The 15,972-nt window shown below is 27.0% G+C and overlaps 2 protein-coding genes across 2 annotated transcripts; both read left to right on the plus strand.

The window, feature by feature from the left end:
• Positions 1–322: 322 nt before the first annotated feature.
• LOC112592873 lies at positions 323–6,193 on the plus strand. Its single transcript, XM_025337035.1, has 9 exons — positions 323–355; positions 544–778; positions 868–975; positions 1,115–1,365; positions 1,963–2,077; positions 3,828–3,913; positions 4,035–4,196; positions 4,264–6,018; positions 6,152–6,193. The coding sequence occupies exons 1-9, from the start codon at positions 344–346 to the stop codon at positions 6,191–6,193; spliced, it is 2,766 nt and encodes a 921-aa protein (XP_025192820.1). The 5' UTR covers positions 323–343.
• Positions 6,194–6,819: 626 nt separating this feature from the next.
• On the plus strand, positions 6,820–8,597 carry LOC112592859. Its single transcript, XM_025337009.1, has one exon. It carries the CDS (start codon positions 7,136–7,138, stop codon positions 8,552–8,554), a length of 1,419 nt encoding a protein of 472 aa, XP_025192794.1. The 5' UTR covers positions 6,820–7,135; the 3' UTR covers positions 8,555–8,597.
• The last annotated feature ends 7,375 nt before the right edge of the window (positions 8,598–15,972 follow it).

Here is a 15,972-nt window from a genome sequence, read left to right on the forward strand (position 1 = left end):
GAATACCCGAATACAGCGGCTATCGCCTATCAGTGACTGGCAGGCGGGCGGCGGAATCCTCATTGTAATTTTGTATTTTTGTAATAAATTGCTTGCTCTCGCATTAGTCGCATTACGCTAACCGCACTACCCGAGTAACCGACTACGACTTAACACTTAACGTCTCACTGCTGTCAGTGTACTAAATATTGTATATTTTATTACGTTAAACTGTGGTGAGTCTTAACTGGTGAGAATAATAATACTGTAAACGACGTCTTCGATTTGTTTTATATAAAGTGTTTTTGAATCGTCATTATAGTTATTTAAATAAACAATTACATTTCCGAATACTTTGGCGAATATGAATAAAAAGGTAAGTTATAAACAATCTGCCAGCAACTGGAGAAAGCCACTAAAACAATTAGGTATTGTTTATTTGCTGGCACCAGTGTTGGTAGGCCAGTAGGCATGCTATTATGCCAACAACTGGTATCGTGTAATATTGGTATTATAATAAATGTAGTCAAAAGTCAATCATAAGTTATTTTTATGGAATTCCAGAATTGGTCAATGAAATGGGTCGTGGCAAAATTCATAGATACTAAAGATTATAGTGTTCTTCCCATAAATTGGCTGGTAGAAAATGAAACTGAAAAGTTGATCACCAGCACAATCAAATTTTGTAAATGGCCACCGATAAGATCTGTGACTAGCGATGATCTGAATAAAGCTGTGAAACCAAAAGATTCTTGGACACAGTATGAAATTAAGATACTTGGCGGTAACAAAACTCACGGTAAGAAAAAAACCATATTTAATTGACAGTATTTTGATAAATAAACAAAGTAAAAATATGAACTAATTAGTGCAATGTTTAACTATTAGACAACTTTAGTAAAGCATGGCATGTTCAAGTAGTGACTTCTGATAATGAAGAACCAGTGGCAAAAAAAAAATGCAATACTCCAGTGACTGATAGTTCAGATGACGAAGGTGAATTATAGAAATTTATTTTTAAAAATGTTGTATATTATTATTATTATTTACATTAATTACCTATTGGTTCTGAAAAACCATATAACAACAATTCAATAATGATTAATATTTAATTTAAATGTTTGTACCTATCTAGATATAGGTTTTGTTATTGCTCCAGCTATATCTAATAGTTTATTGATTGGTTCTCAAGACATGACTTTTAAAGACAGCATACCACAATTGTCTACAACTCCAATATATACAGATATGTCAATTATACCAACAGAGCCACAATCATCAACTGCTTCTTCAATATACAGAAATATATCAATAACAGAGCCACAATCATTTACTAATCAAATAACTTCAGATCAACATTCTGCAGAAAGGTCCATCTTAGAACAGGTAATTAATTTATATATATACAAATTAATTGGACGGTTTTTAAGAGAAAGGGCTTAAGTCAAATATTGATACTTTTCAGGAGACACAAAAAACATGTAACTTTATAAATTGTTTATGTTTTTTAGGCATTTTTATTTATCAGGTAACTTTATAAGTAACCAACAATAAATTATTGACTAACCTATTAAGTGTATCTATATTGTTAAAATTTGATACCTATCAGTTGCCATCGACAAAAGAGCACGACTTCTTTTGGACGTTTTGTATAATATAATTGCTATTTTGTACCTATATTAAATCATAAGTTACTTAATATAAATCACTTAACAAAATTTGCTATACAAAATTAGTGACTTAGGCCCTTCCTCATAGAAAAAAATTCTGTATAACGACTTAATACCAAACGCATTCTATTTTATCTCATAAACCAAATCCCACATGAAATCTACAGTGGTATCATTCAACGCGGCTTGAAATTTCACACAAAATTAATGCATCAACTGAAAATGTCCAAAATTGACTTAATTATGCCTAATCTATGTAACAAAATATGTTATTACTTATTATTGTAAAATATTGTTCATTGATGTAAAACAGATATCTAATTTTGAAGTATATCAAAATGAGTTTAGCAGCTCACAACAGTCGCAACTCATAATATCTTCAAATGACGCCAACACATCCACCAACACAAGTTTAAGAACGTATGAAGGTAAAACAATAGTCAATTATAATTTATAATTATAAGTGATAATTGATAAAATAATAACTACTAATAAATAATAATTAATAATTATTAACTTTTTATCATTAAAATAAATACTAAACTGGTTTTCAATTTTAAATTCGCATAAAAATTAAATTGCTGTTCATTTTAATTGTAGACTATAACCACAGTAATACAACTGAGTAGTAGTATTTTTTTTTTTATTATTTTATGATATTAACGCCAATCGGCTTTTTACATATAAAATAGTAAATTTTACATATAAATAGGTTATTAATACAAAAGTTGTAGATATTTAAATACTAATAAATTACAAGCAATAACAAATTAAGGCCAAATATTAATATTATTCTCATTTAAACTGTGTATTGTTCTAATAAAAGGATCGTTTACTAAATAGTAAGAACGGAGAGTAGGAAGGACCTTCCTGGAAGGTGAAAGGTCTCATTGGATATAGTATCGATGGTTAGAATTGGAACTCTCAAGTTTAAACGCTTGGAGCAGAAGCGGTTTGGGTATACTGTTTTTGGTGCACTGCACCAACAATGTTAGGGTGGTGGGTGGTCTTGATTGAGCATGTGCTGACCGCAATGTTTAATAAATGAATAAAGTAATAAAGTACCTAATCAATGACATTTGATAAATGATAATCGTGGTTAAAACTGTTGAAAGCGTCGAGTTAAGAATATAAGGTATTAGCATCGATTATAAATACTATATATAGTACTATAATATTATATAGCAGTCTCCCGCTTTTATTAGGTATATAAAAATATTTATTTGTGATTAAATAATTAAATAATTTTAATTGTTATTAAAATAATAAACTATTTATCAGAAACTCAGCATGGAATTTTAAAAAAAATCCTGAATGAGGTGATAACTAATCGCTTAATGAACGAACGTATGCTGAACCAAATTAGTAGCTTAAGAAATGAAGTAGCGACACTGACTTCTCAAATGGTACCAGTTTTGTCTAACATTCCAGATAAACAATTCGTAGATAAATTTCCATTTACTTCCAAAGTGAGTGTTTTGGAATGTGAAAGTAAATTAAATTCAGATAGTGATATGAATGAAAAATTTGTAAGTAGAGAAAAGTAGAAAAAATGTTATGAATGTATTTTTATTTATTTCTGTTTTTCTTGCATTCACAACTTATATTTGATAGCAAAAGATGCTTTGCTCTGTTGGTGGTGTTGATGCAAAAAATAATATCAGAAGAATTCTCTCCAAATTATTTACTAACAAATTTGCAATTGAATGTTCGTGGACTGGAAGAGCTTTTGAGAAGGATGCAACAAAGTTCAGAATTCAGGAATTAACAATTATTGCTATAATGAAAAGTGTGTAGTGTTATTTTGTGCTATAGTATCGTGTACTGAAAATTTTTTTTTTAATAGGTGTAATCAAAAATCGGTATCTCCAATATTCAGATTCTAACTTTGAATTAGATGTCCAGTGTTGGTTTAGAACCGCCAAAACTAGATTTGACAGGGAAAAACAATCTGAAAATGTTCAATAATAATAGTTTAAACTTAATTTTAAATTTTACCAATCTGTAAATTGACATTTTTTCCAACAAAGTAGTTCGGAAGTTTATTATTTTATTTTATTTTATACACAATAAAATAAGTTGTTTTACTATAATTTGTTGCATTACCAATCTATATATTTGTTTATGATTCATTTTATTTTTGTTTTTAACAAATATTGATATTCAATTTTTCTTTAGGGTCCATAACATCTAGTAGAAGAGTAAAAAATATTGGAACCATATCGAATCGTCAATTTAAAAGGCGACTTAAAAATGAACTTGAAGTAAGAAACAATTACGATAAAATTCTTAAATACATTGTAAATTTGTAACCCTATTGAATTTTCAAGTTTTTTTATTCGAAAGTTATAATAAATTGATCTAACAAGTGCAATTTTCCTTTAGACTTCCAATCAAACATTTAATCCAACAGAAGTAATAAAACCTTCCATTGAACATAGCAACAATGTAAAGCCTATCAATGCAGAAATTAGTTTGGAACCATTATTATATCAACATTTACAAGAAGAAGTTATGTTACCTGTAATGGCACGTGCATCTTATAATGTTAGTATTGATGTAGTTTATTTTTTCTACATATAATTAATGCAATAATTGCATATATCGATTTTAGGATATTTCAAAAAGAGTTCAGCCAATTTTTGAAAAAGAAGTTACTAATGAAGATTCAAATCAAGACTTAATAAAAAAACTTCGTAAATGGGCTGTAAACTTTAATGTGTCTCATGGAAGTGCCAATGAAATATTATCCATTCTGCGTAGTATTGGTTTAAAGGTGCCAAAAGATATAAGAACTATTTTACATGAACATAAGGCTAATCATCCAATAAATGAAATTCAAAATGGTTCCTATCTAGATATAGGCATATTAAATATAATCAAACCTCATTTAGTCAAACAGATAAAACATATTCCTAATAATATAACTATTAAATTAAGTTTTAATATTGATGGCCTGCCCTTAGCAAAGAGCTCAAAAACTCAGTTTTGGCCTATCTTATTATCATTTGTTAACTTACCTATTTTTGTAAAAAAGATTTTTCCTGTTGGTATTTATCATAGTTATAAAAGCAAACCTGGAAATATAAATGAATTTTTTAGACCATTTATAATTGAGCTACAAAACTTATTAACTTGCGGTATTAAAATTGAAAATAAACATATAAACTTTGAAATTGTTCATATTATAGCTGACGCGCCAGCAAAATCGTTCTTATTGAATGTCAAGAATCATAATGGGTATTTTTCTTGTAATTCATGTGAAATAGAAGGAGATTATTTAGAAAAAAGAGTATGCTTTTTAGGTGAGTCTGCTCCATTACGTAGTAATGAATCATTTAGATCTAAATCTAATTCCGAGTATCATAAAGATGGTGTAAGTCCTCTAATAGAACTTCCTATAGATGTTACGAGCACAGTTGTCCTCGATTATATGCATTGTGTTTGCCAAGGGGTAATGAAACGCCTTCTTGAGTTTTGGATACGGGGGAAAAAACCAGTTAGAATTATAGAAGAAAAAAAATCTAATATTTCTCTATCTTTGTTCAATTTAAGAAAGTCAGTACCATCGGAATTTGCTCGCCTGCCAAGATCCCTCGATGACCTTGAATTTTGGAAAGCTACAGAATTTAGAGAAATTCTTCTATATACAGGGGTTATTGTATTGAAGTCGAATTTAAAAAAAGAATTTTATGAACACTTTCTTCTATTAGTTGTATCGATTCGAATATTATGCTCAAATCAAATTAGTAATGAAAATAATAATTTAGCATTAAAGCTTTTACGACAATTTGTTGAAAACTATTCATCGCATTATGGTCCTCAATTTATTAACTATAATGTCCACAGTTTAATCCACTTACCATTTTATGCACATTTACATGGATCTTTGGATAACTTTAGTGCATTTAAATATGAAAACTATCTTCAGATACTCAAAAAGTCTATGAAGTGTTGTAGATACCCACTTTCTGAAATTAAAAATAAAATAACCGCATCTGAAGGAGAAGAATTAATAGCCGTTTCGACTTATGATGAGAATAATTTAATTAAATCTTTTAAGATAAATGAAAATATTTCAAATTTTGGAACCACTTATTATAACCAAATTACATTAAATTCCAACAATTATATTCTTAGTTGTAGTAATCCGAAAGATCAGTGTATCATCTTGGATGATGACAGTATTGCAATAATTCAAAATATATATAAACAAAATTCAAAAATTGATAACACTATTCAATTATCTGTTGTAAAAATCTTAACTATAAACGATTTATTTATAAAACCAGTGCCCAGTAGACATGTTGGAATTTATTTAATTAATACCAATTGTATATCAAGTCCCTATAATATTGTTTTAAACACTGTAAAATATAAATGTTTTTTCTCTCGGCTTATTAATAATCAAGCTGTTGTGATTTCTTTATGTCACAATGTTTAATTGTTTAATATAGTTTGTAGTTGTAAATAAGTGTAAAATGTATAATTATGTATTATAGAGCTTAAACATCAATTCTATATTTTTATTTCAAAATCAATAACTTTGTAACATTTCACTCGAGTATATACAATATATTAACATATATTAATATACTAATATTATTTACCCAACTATTTTGTTATTAAGTTATAAACAACTAAGTAATATAATATAATATAATACACTATTGTATTTATAGTTTTTACAACCAGTACCATATTATAGAATTGTAGGCATTTTTCAATTAAAAGTGAAATCATATATCAGAACCATATATTATATAATTTTAAATAATATTAAATTTAAGTGTTTTTTGTTCAACTTACCAATAATCAAACAAATGTAATCTCATTGTGCCATAATGTGTAATATACATGTTTATACTAATATACATTTTGAATATTTATTTATGTTTGATGTGGACATTTATTTAAAATAAACTTATTTATGGTACCTATGAATTGGAATTTTTTATTTTATTTGTAAATTTTATTTCAACTAATGTAATAACTGGGTATATTTTATATACCTATTTATGTAATTTTTACAAATACTTTGTATAAAATAAATATCTATGAGTAAGTGTGTCCATGGGTTATTCAATTTAATAAATTGATGATAATTGTTAGACAAAAATTCTTTATTTATTTATACAATTATTATAATAATTATACTTTATAGCGGTGCAACTCGTTTGCGCACAATCTACATTTTTTACCTAGATATCGATGACTCGTTTGCGCACAACGAAATCAGTCGTTTACCTGTAACGGACGACTCGTTTGCGCACAACATAAACACTGAGTAACATATATTTTATATTTTTAAATTTGGACTTACCTAAAGTAATTGAATTATCGGTAAAAATTATCAGTACAAATTACCAGCATATCAATAATCAATATATATCGATTTAAAATAATCGTCGTGTATTAGGAAAGCATAATACTTTTAAACAGTCGTTCGCCAGAAAGCTGTACTATAACAACTGACTATATTGACTATGGATATCGAAATTTGTGATGTTTTTGAAACGCGTCGAGGAAAAAAATGTTTAAACATAGAAAATTATAAATTTAGAGAATTCCGAACTTTAAAATCTGGTGATAAAAATTTTAGGTGTACAAATAAAAATTGTTCCGTAAGTGCTGTAGTTAGGTTAGTTAATGAATCATATAAAATTTTAAAAATTACAAACACGCATACCCATGACGAGTACGACGACCGAACAATTCATCGAGAAGTAGTAAGAAGCAATTTGAAACGTAGAGCCGAAGAGGATTTACATATTAAACCAAATAAACTAATACGCCGGGAATTGAAAAACAACGAAAAATCTGAACATCTTCAATATAGCGATATGAAATTAATTCGAAGATCCATGTATGAAAAACGAAAAAAATCCTTTCCAAACATACCGAGATCTTTAGAAGATGCTAAAAAACAATTAGTTGATGATCAGCATAATATTACTTACAAAGGTAATAAATTTTGTTTCGTTAGTGATGATGAAAATATATTTATATTTACATGTAAACAAAATTTGGAATTGCTACAAAGTGCAGAACACGTTTTTGGGGATGGGACATTTTCATTCGCTCCGAAATATTTTGTTCAACTTTATACTATTCACGTATTTACAAACAATTTTTATGTTCCTGTGGCATTTTGTTTTTTAAGTAACAAACATACTGATACTTACATCAGTATGTGGAAAACATTACAAAATATATGTATTCAAATTACTGGTAATATAATAAATTTAAGCAATTTTCATGTCGACTTTGAAAAATCTGCGCATAATGCAGTATTGCAAATTTTCCCTAAATGCAAAATCATGTGTTGTAACTTTCATTTAGGGCAAAATTGGTTTAGGCATATTCAACAACATAAATTATTATCGAGCGAGTACTTAAACAACGACTCAGAAGTTGGAAAATGGATGAAATGTTTTTTTGGATTAAGTTATTTACCCCCTGACGAAGTTTCCGATGGATTTTGTGATCTTATGTCAATAGCACCAAGTACTACGTCTAATATTTCTATATTTTCCGATTATATTTTAGAAAATTACATAACATCGGACAGCAATTTCCCTCCAACATTATGGGCTTGTGAACCTACTAATAATCCTAAGACTACTAATGGTGCCGAGAGTTATCACAAACAATATAATAGTCAGTTTTACACTGCTCATCCGCACATACATCAAGTAATCGACGTCATTATTGGAATTCAAAGTGACACTGATTTAAAAATTAATTCGATAAACAATAAAATCATGAATTTCAAAAGAAAAGAGACAATTAATAAGGAGATACAATTGGAAAACATTTGGAATGAATATAAAAATAATATTATTAATCGTTTAACTTATATGAAGAAAATCGGACTTAAATGTCACCATTCTAAATTAGTATAATTTTATAACTAATAGACTACTATTATTACTTATTAAACCTACAATGCATGTTTTTTAATATATTTTAATTTTTGTAATATTAAAATCATATTTATAATAGATATATCTGAAGGTACTTACATATGTGCTATAATTATAAAACAAAAAAAAATTAAATATTCATGTAATTTTATTTTTATTGTGTAAATTAATAACGTAAAGTAACTTTTATTTTTGTACTTTTTTATTTAATTCAATATATAAATTTTAAATTAATAATTGACAATATTGTTTACGCGTATAATCATTGACGTTATTATTACTTTTATCTGTATTATATTATTGTATATATATCTTATTCTCGCCGATATCTGGTCGATCGATGTTAAATAATATAATAAATACTTAGAAATTCAAAATAATTAAATCTTAATTTATAAATTAATTTTTTTTATATACAATATGTATATATATATTATTATTTTATACAGTCTATTAATTAATTATAATTAAGCAAAATAAGGTAAATGTGCGCAAACGAGTTGTACCTTTATTATTTAAACCTAAAATATGTGTGCGCAAACGAGTTGTGATTTTGTGCGCAAACATGTTGTAAAAAAGGTAAATGTGCGCAAACGAGTCGCACCCCTTTATAGTATGAAATTATAAATTTAACTGTAGAGGTATGTGGGGGGGAGTATCTACCAAATGTACCTTTAAAGTTACAAAGAAAACATACCAGGAACATAATATTTCAAACTATTAATCGATAGTACCTACAAACATCCCGGGAATGGTTTTTAGAAAAATATTACTGTAGTGTTTCAAAAAAACCATTCAGGTAACATAAATCTGAATACAGTTACATAATGTTTTATACAATGTTACAAACAACATGGCATAAGGCGTTTCTGGAATGTTTTTGGAATTCATATGGAAGTTCCAAAGGAATATTCCATAGTTCCATTGGAATTGTTTTTTTACATAACTGTAACGGTTTTTTGCACAGTGGGTAGGCACGTCAAATAAATCAGGGTGGATGCAAGGAGACCAATTCTTAAAATTTATGCATCATTTTGTAAACCATGTAAGACCCACACAAGAAAAAAAGGTGTTGATACTGTTAGATAATCATGAATCACATTTATATCTACCAGTTATTGATTATTGTAGAGAAAATGGCGTTGTGTTGCTTTCATTCCCCCCTCATTGCTCCCAAAAACTTCAACCTTTAGACAGGTCAGTGTTTGGTCCATTCAAAAAATTAATTAACCAAGAAATGGATTCTTGGATAAAGAGCAACCCTGGTAAAAGGATTACTATATATATGATTTGCCTTCTGTTACTTCTAATGCCCTTGTAAACGCAGCTACACCAAAAAATATTATAAATGGCTTTTCTGTGTCTGGTGTATGGCCATTCAATAGAAATGTGTTTGATGATGATGAATATGCACCATCAACTGTTACAAACATTGTATTAAATAGTACAGATAACATGCAACCTAATGAAACATCCAATAACACAGAAACAGTTATAATAAACATAATAACTGAAACATTAAGTCAAGAACCAATAACTATATCACCTGAAAGTATTAGACCTTATCTTAAAGCCTAATTAGCACAAAAAATGGCAAAAAAGAGTGGGAGAAAAAAAAGAACAACTAAAATACTAACAGACACACCAGAAAAAAATGAAATTGAACAAAATGCTAACAAAAAAATAAATAGATTGCTAAACGCAAACTACTATATACAGAGGCTAGAAAAAATAAACAAACATCCAAAGCTAAAAAGAAAAATAAGATAGTTGATGAAAGTGATGAAGATGATGATGCTTTTTGTACGGTTTGCTCAGAACTTTATTCAAAAAGTAAAAGTGGAGAATCATGGATTCAATGTCATAGGTGCAAACTTTGGTCTTATGAAGTTTGTACTAAAAACAACTTTACTGTATTTTATATCTGTGATAATTGTGAGGCTTATATAAAGAAAGAAGTGTTCTATAACTTGATTATCTTGTCTGGTCTGTGCGTAGTAAGTATTTTTTTTTATATTTACTTCCTTACATAAATATTTGATAGGGGACAATTGTAACAGTTAAACGGGGGACAAATGTAACATTTTATTATTTTTTAATTATTTCTATTCTTAGTTGAATAAAATTTTAAAAGGAGAAGTAGAATAAATATATTAATATATAATATACATATTTTAATTAATCCTTATAAAATTCTATGCGATTTCACGGGTATACCCGTGTTATAACCGGAATATTACATTTTAATATATTTACTAGAAAAAAATAAAAGTATAAATGGGACAACTTTTAGTAATATTAATATTATATTCCAAAATATCATAAATGGAATATAAATTTAACTTACAATTCAGTTATGTTGTACGAAAACAATAAAATTATGTTTAACAAAAAACATAAATGGAATATAAACGTAACATACAGTACATTTATGTTTTATTTACTGTTTTAAACAACACGGCATATTTCATTATCGGAATGTTTTTAGAACTCTGATGGAAGTTCCGTAGAAATGTTTCAATAAATGTTTCCTAGGAATATTCCTTTTATATAAAATTGTAATTGTTTTTACAAGGTAGGACGTACTCCCAATCGGTATATTTCATGGGCTTAAAAAATTACGTTCAATTGAAGAATTTTTAAAACCATTTACTATTGATTTTTTAGGCTTATTTAGAAATGTTTTTAATGTAAATTGAACTTTAATAAGTCTATAAAGTCCAACATAGTTTGCGATGACCCTATACAGAGAGTTATTGTATTAAATGTTAAACATTTTAATAAGTATTTTGAATGTACTTCATGCATTGAAGAGGAAAATTATATAAATTATCGTGTAGCTTTGAATGAGACAAATGCTCCATAAAGAGCAAATGAAAATTTTAGAAATTAATGCAATGAAGAATATCACAAAAATGATTCCCCTTATAAACATAACTAGCATAGTTTGCCTAGACTATATGCATTGTATATGTCTTAGTGTCACTAAACATTTAATTGAATTTTGGTCAAAGGGAAAAGGGATATATGAATGACAGATATAAGTAAGAAAAGATAAATAATAATTTAAAAGTGTTTAAGTCATATGTGCCATCAGAGTTCTGCCGATTGCTATGACCGATCGGTGATGTAGAACACTGGAAGGCTACTGAATTACGTAGTTTTGTTTTATATAAGGGAGGAATTGTCTTAAAAGGCAAATTAAAGCCTGAATTATACAAACATTTTTTATTATTAGTTTTTGCCTCAAGAATTTTAGTGTTCCCAGAAACGTATAATAAATATAATTGTAAAGCGTCTAAATTATTACTACAGTTTGTGAATGGCTATGGCTTATTATATGGCTATTAATATATAAGTTATAAATTTATAATATTCACAGCTTAATTCACTGACCATTTTTTATATTATTACATGGGTTACTTGATTACTTCAGCTCATTCAGATATGAAAACTACTTACAATACATCATAAAAAAATCAATTAAATGCATTAAATACCATCTACAAAAAGTTTACAATCGAATTAAAGAAAAACAACAGGTTATATCAACACTAGTTTAGATTTAACTTCGTTTTCTCCTATTTTATGTAAAAAAAATGATCATCAAAGCCTTCCATTTTTAACTATTCTAGATAAATGTTATCAAAAATGTATTTTTGAAAGTACTAAGACCACCAAAAATGTTGTGAAAGAAAGGTTAATTAGTTTTTATGTCAGGATAATTCACTTATTTTCATACATTATAAAAGTATTTCATAAAATGCGAAATTTTTGAAATGCGTGGAATTTTTTTATTTGAAGATTGTTAACCTTATTTTAATTATTGTTGTCATCTATTATCACTCCGATTAAAAGGTATAATTCGCTTTTATTGAACTTAATTGTCATGGAGAGATTCAGTAACTATCAGCGTATATTTATACAGAAAAACCCATTACAAAAACGGTGAGTATTCAGCATTAACTGCAGTCGGTAAACTTTGCACGATTTTTCGACATTTTTAAATTAAGTTTAAATACATTCTAAAAAAATGAAATTGATTTTAATATGAATGAACTTAGTGGAAACAATTTTAATGTCTGAAAATTGGAATATATTTATTTTATATGCACGTGTATAATATTAACTACTATTATAATTAATAATTATAATTACTTTAGAAGATGAATTTAGTTATATTTCAAATATTACCTTTTCAAACCAATTAATATTTAAGCTTTTAATAAGACAACTAATGAGAATATTTCAAAATGTGCAATACGAAAACTATTGAAATTGAAACAAGCTTGTGCTATCGTCATAGTCGTTATTACTGTAAGTTTTAAATAGTTTATTACTTTATAATTAATATTTTATAATGAACAAGTTTAAGTATAGGTTAGATATCAATAAGTAGAGTTAGGTATTAATAATATGTATTATATTAAGTAATGTTTATATATAATTGAATACAGATTTTTATATCTAGTATAATTAAAGTTACTTTAATCTAATTATTTATTATGTTTAATGTGAAAGTTATGAGGTCAAGAAGAAAAAATGAACAGAGCTTTTAATTGAAGTCTAACTGTTCAACCGTAGATACAAGCTTTTATTGTGGGGAATCAAGAAAATTCAAACAGTGCATTTGGCTGCTATACCGCAACTAATCACATAATATGCTACACATTTGAAACCCCTATAAACCATATTTACATATAATATTATGTTTTAAATCATTTCATATATCAAAGTTAGAATATTCATAGAAGCTGAACACATTTGGTGTTTAGTACAAGTCTATATTTTAAAATAATAGATAAATACAAATTATTGGTGTACAAAGTTTGATTAATGATTTAGAATAAATACATTTTTATTTTCACTTTGTTTTGCGGTATAAGTTTTAATAATAAATTAGAATAAAATATAGTATTAGATACATACTATTATGTTATCATGACAACTAATTAGTAATTAGTAATTTCTATAATATAAATGATATTACTTATTATAATAATTTTCAAAACTATCCACTTATTGTAGTTCATAAATAATTATCTATAAAATAAATATAAATAAAGGTAATATTATAAAAAAAAAAAAAAAATGTAATTATCTATACCTTGTACCTACTAATACGTATTAATAGTTAGAAATTTGTGTACAATAAGTAATAACTAATGTTATAATAGTAGGTACTAAATATCTAACAATTTAATTAGGTATGCACACACTAACATGGTATTATTATTCCAATTTGGTTTACGCGTATTATCCATATCACGTAACCAAGTAAAATATAGGTACCTAACTAATATTATTACACTGGTTTATCAAAAAATCAATTGAAACATAAACCTTAGACATCACGTCTAAATCTCTGTATAAAACAGACGCATATACAAAGTATAAGTATACCTTACTTATACTTACATAATATATTTGGCTTACGGTGTTATAGTATATAATATTTAGAACCGTATCGTAACAAGGGGTCTAGCTAACCCATTTTACTACACACTTAATAATTACATCGAACACGTAATAGTACCTATAATACTTACCTATATATTATGATATTATTATATTCATGCGGGTAAAACGTTATTCTATCGGTACATTAATTGAGTAATTTTTTTTTTCGCCCTGTTGCTCGAGTCGTATAAACATAGCGTTACATACGCAACATTTTATTATATTGTATACATTCGTGTAGAGAAACACGACCACCGAGCTGTTTTAATAAACTCGTCGAAATCCATAAATAGGCATTGCCGCGCGACGGTTATACATACACTTTATTATAATTCCTGGTATGCACGGTATTTATAATACATCTCGGATACGCATGATGTGCGTGACATTATCACCTCGGGCGAAAAATCATTTAAAAAATTCATAAATAAAATACCATTTTTTAATTTTTTTGTTTATCTTTTTTAACGAGCAATAACGTTATTTTCTCACACCGTACCTACACTGCAGCACACGTGTGTATTATATACGTATACATGATAAAAATATATAATACACTATATATACAGGTATACACACACACGTTCATGATTATATATATTTTATATCTCACATTTCAATCTCAAATTGTACCCGTTACATTATATTATATATACATGTATAGATCCTACGACGGTGCAAAGACTTTGACAGTGTAATTATTAAACATTACGTATTCATCAAGAACTTATATATGGCTAATTATGAGTGAATATATTATATAGCATGTATGTGTATACGTGTATAAGAGTTATAGGCACCTGTAGTGGTGGGCAGAAAAAGAATTAAAAATTTAAATTGCTATTTCTTTGAAAATATTATATATTTTTACCAAGTATAAAAAAATATATATATTTGAATACACGTCACTTAATACATGTAATACGTACACATATATATTATGTGCATGGTATTCGAAAAATAAAACGTTATGACTAATTAGCATAGTAATCGATACAGCCAAACGAAGATTAAGAAAAACCGGACGATAAAAATTGATAAATCAATTACTTAGTATGTTTTATTGATATTATTATTGTTTTTCTTTGGAATAAAATCATAATTTAATATTAAGTATTAATATGGTAAGAGTGTAAGACATTATAATAAGTATAGATGGTTAAACTACAACGTGACATTTTAATTATTATACTTTAACGTCATCTATTAACAACATTGTTATAACGTTAAAAAAATATATGTGGTAGGTACCTATGTCTAATTTTAAAATTATATTTTAATAGCTATAATTGTGTAGGTTGCATATAAGTAAAAATAATTAATAAAAAATAGTACAGGTAAACTATGTCATTATATACCACTTGAATAAAAACTGTAAGTCTAAGTAGATCATAAAGTTGTGGAAGGCCTTCATACCTGAAATTCCGTTCATCATTATAGCTTTCAGATGACTGCCTTCGTAAAAGCTATACTATAAAAATTCAACAAAACATTTCAATTCTTCAAAAATAATCAAGTTTTATTTTTATATAGTGAGCTGATAAAAACATTTTTATTCGACCAGGACCAGTATTCATAAGCTAAAAGCTAAATGTGGCTACAACTATAAGTTTTTAGTTCTTTACTGAACTTAATTTTATGCGTTAGGGACGTAAGATTATTATTGAAAATTAATTCATTTGTAATTTTATTTGATTTTTAATATTTTTTCGTTAAAAGTTATAGGTAATATACATATTATATATTGATTTAATCACTTTAGGCGTAGTTTTTTTTTTTTTTTTTACCTCAGTTCCACTTCTGATTGTGGCGTTTACAAATGGCTATTACCTATATTTATAGTTCACTAATCGTTTATAATTTTTTTTATTTTTTTTTGTCATTTTTTTTCTACAATTATGTTTGTTTGATGAAAAGTGCCTTTATAATGTAATATT

Source organism: Melanaphis sacchari, unplaced genomic scaffold (assembly GCF_002803265.2).
Source record: "Melanaphis sacchari strain LSU unplaced genomic scaffold, SCAv2.0 Contig1988_pilon_pilon, whole genome shotgun sequence".
Lineage (NCBI taxonomy): Eukaryota > Metazoa > Arthropoda > Insecta > Hemiptera > Aphididae > Melanaphis > Melanaphis sacchari.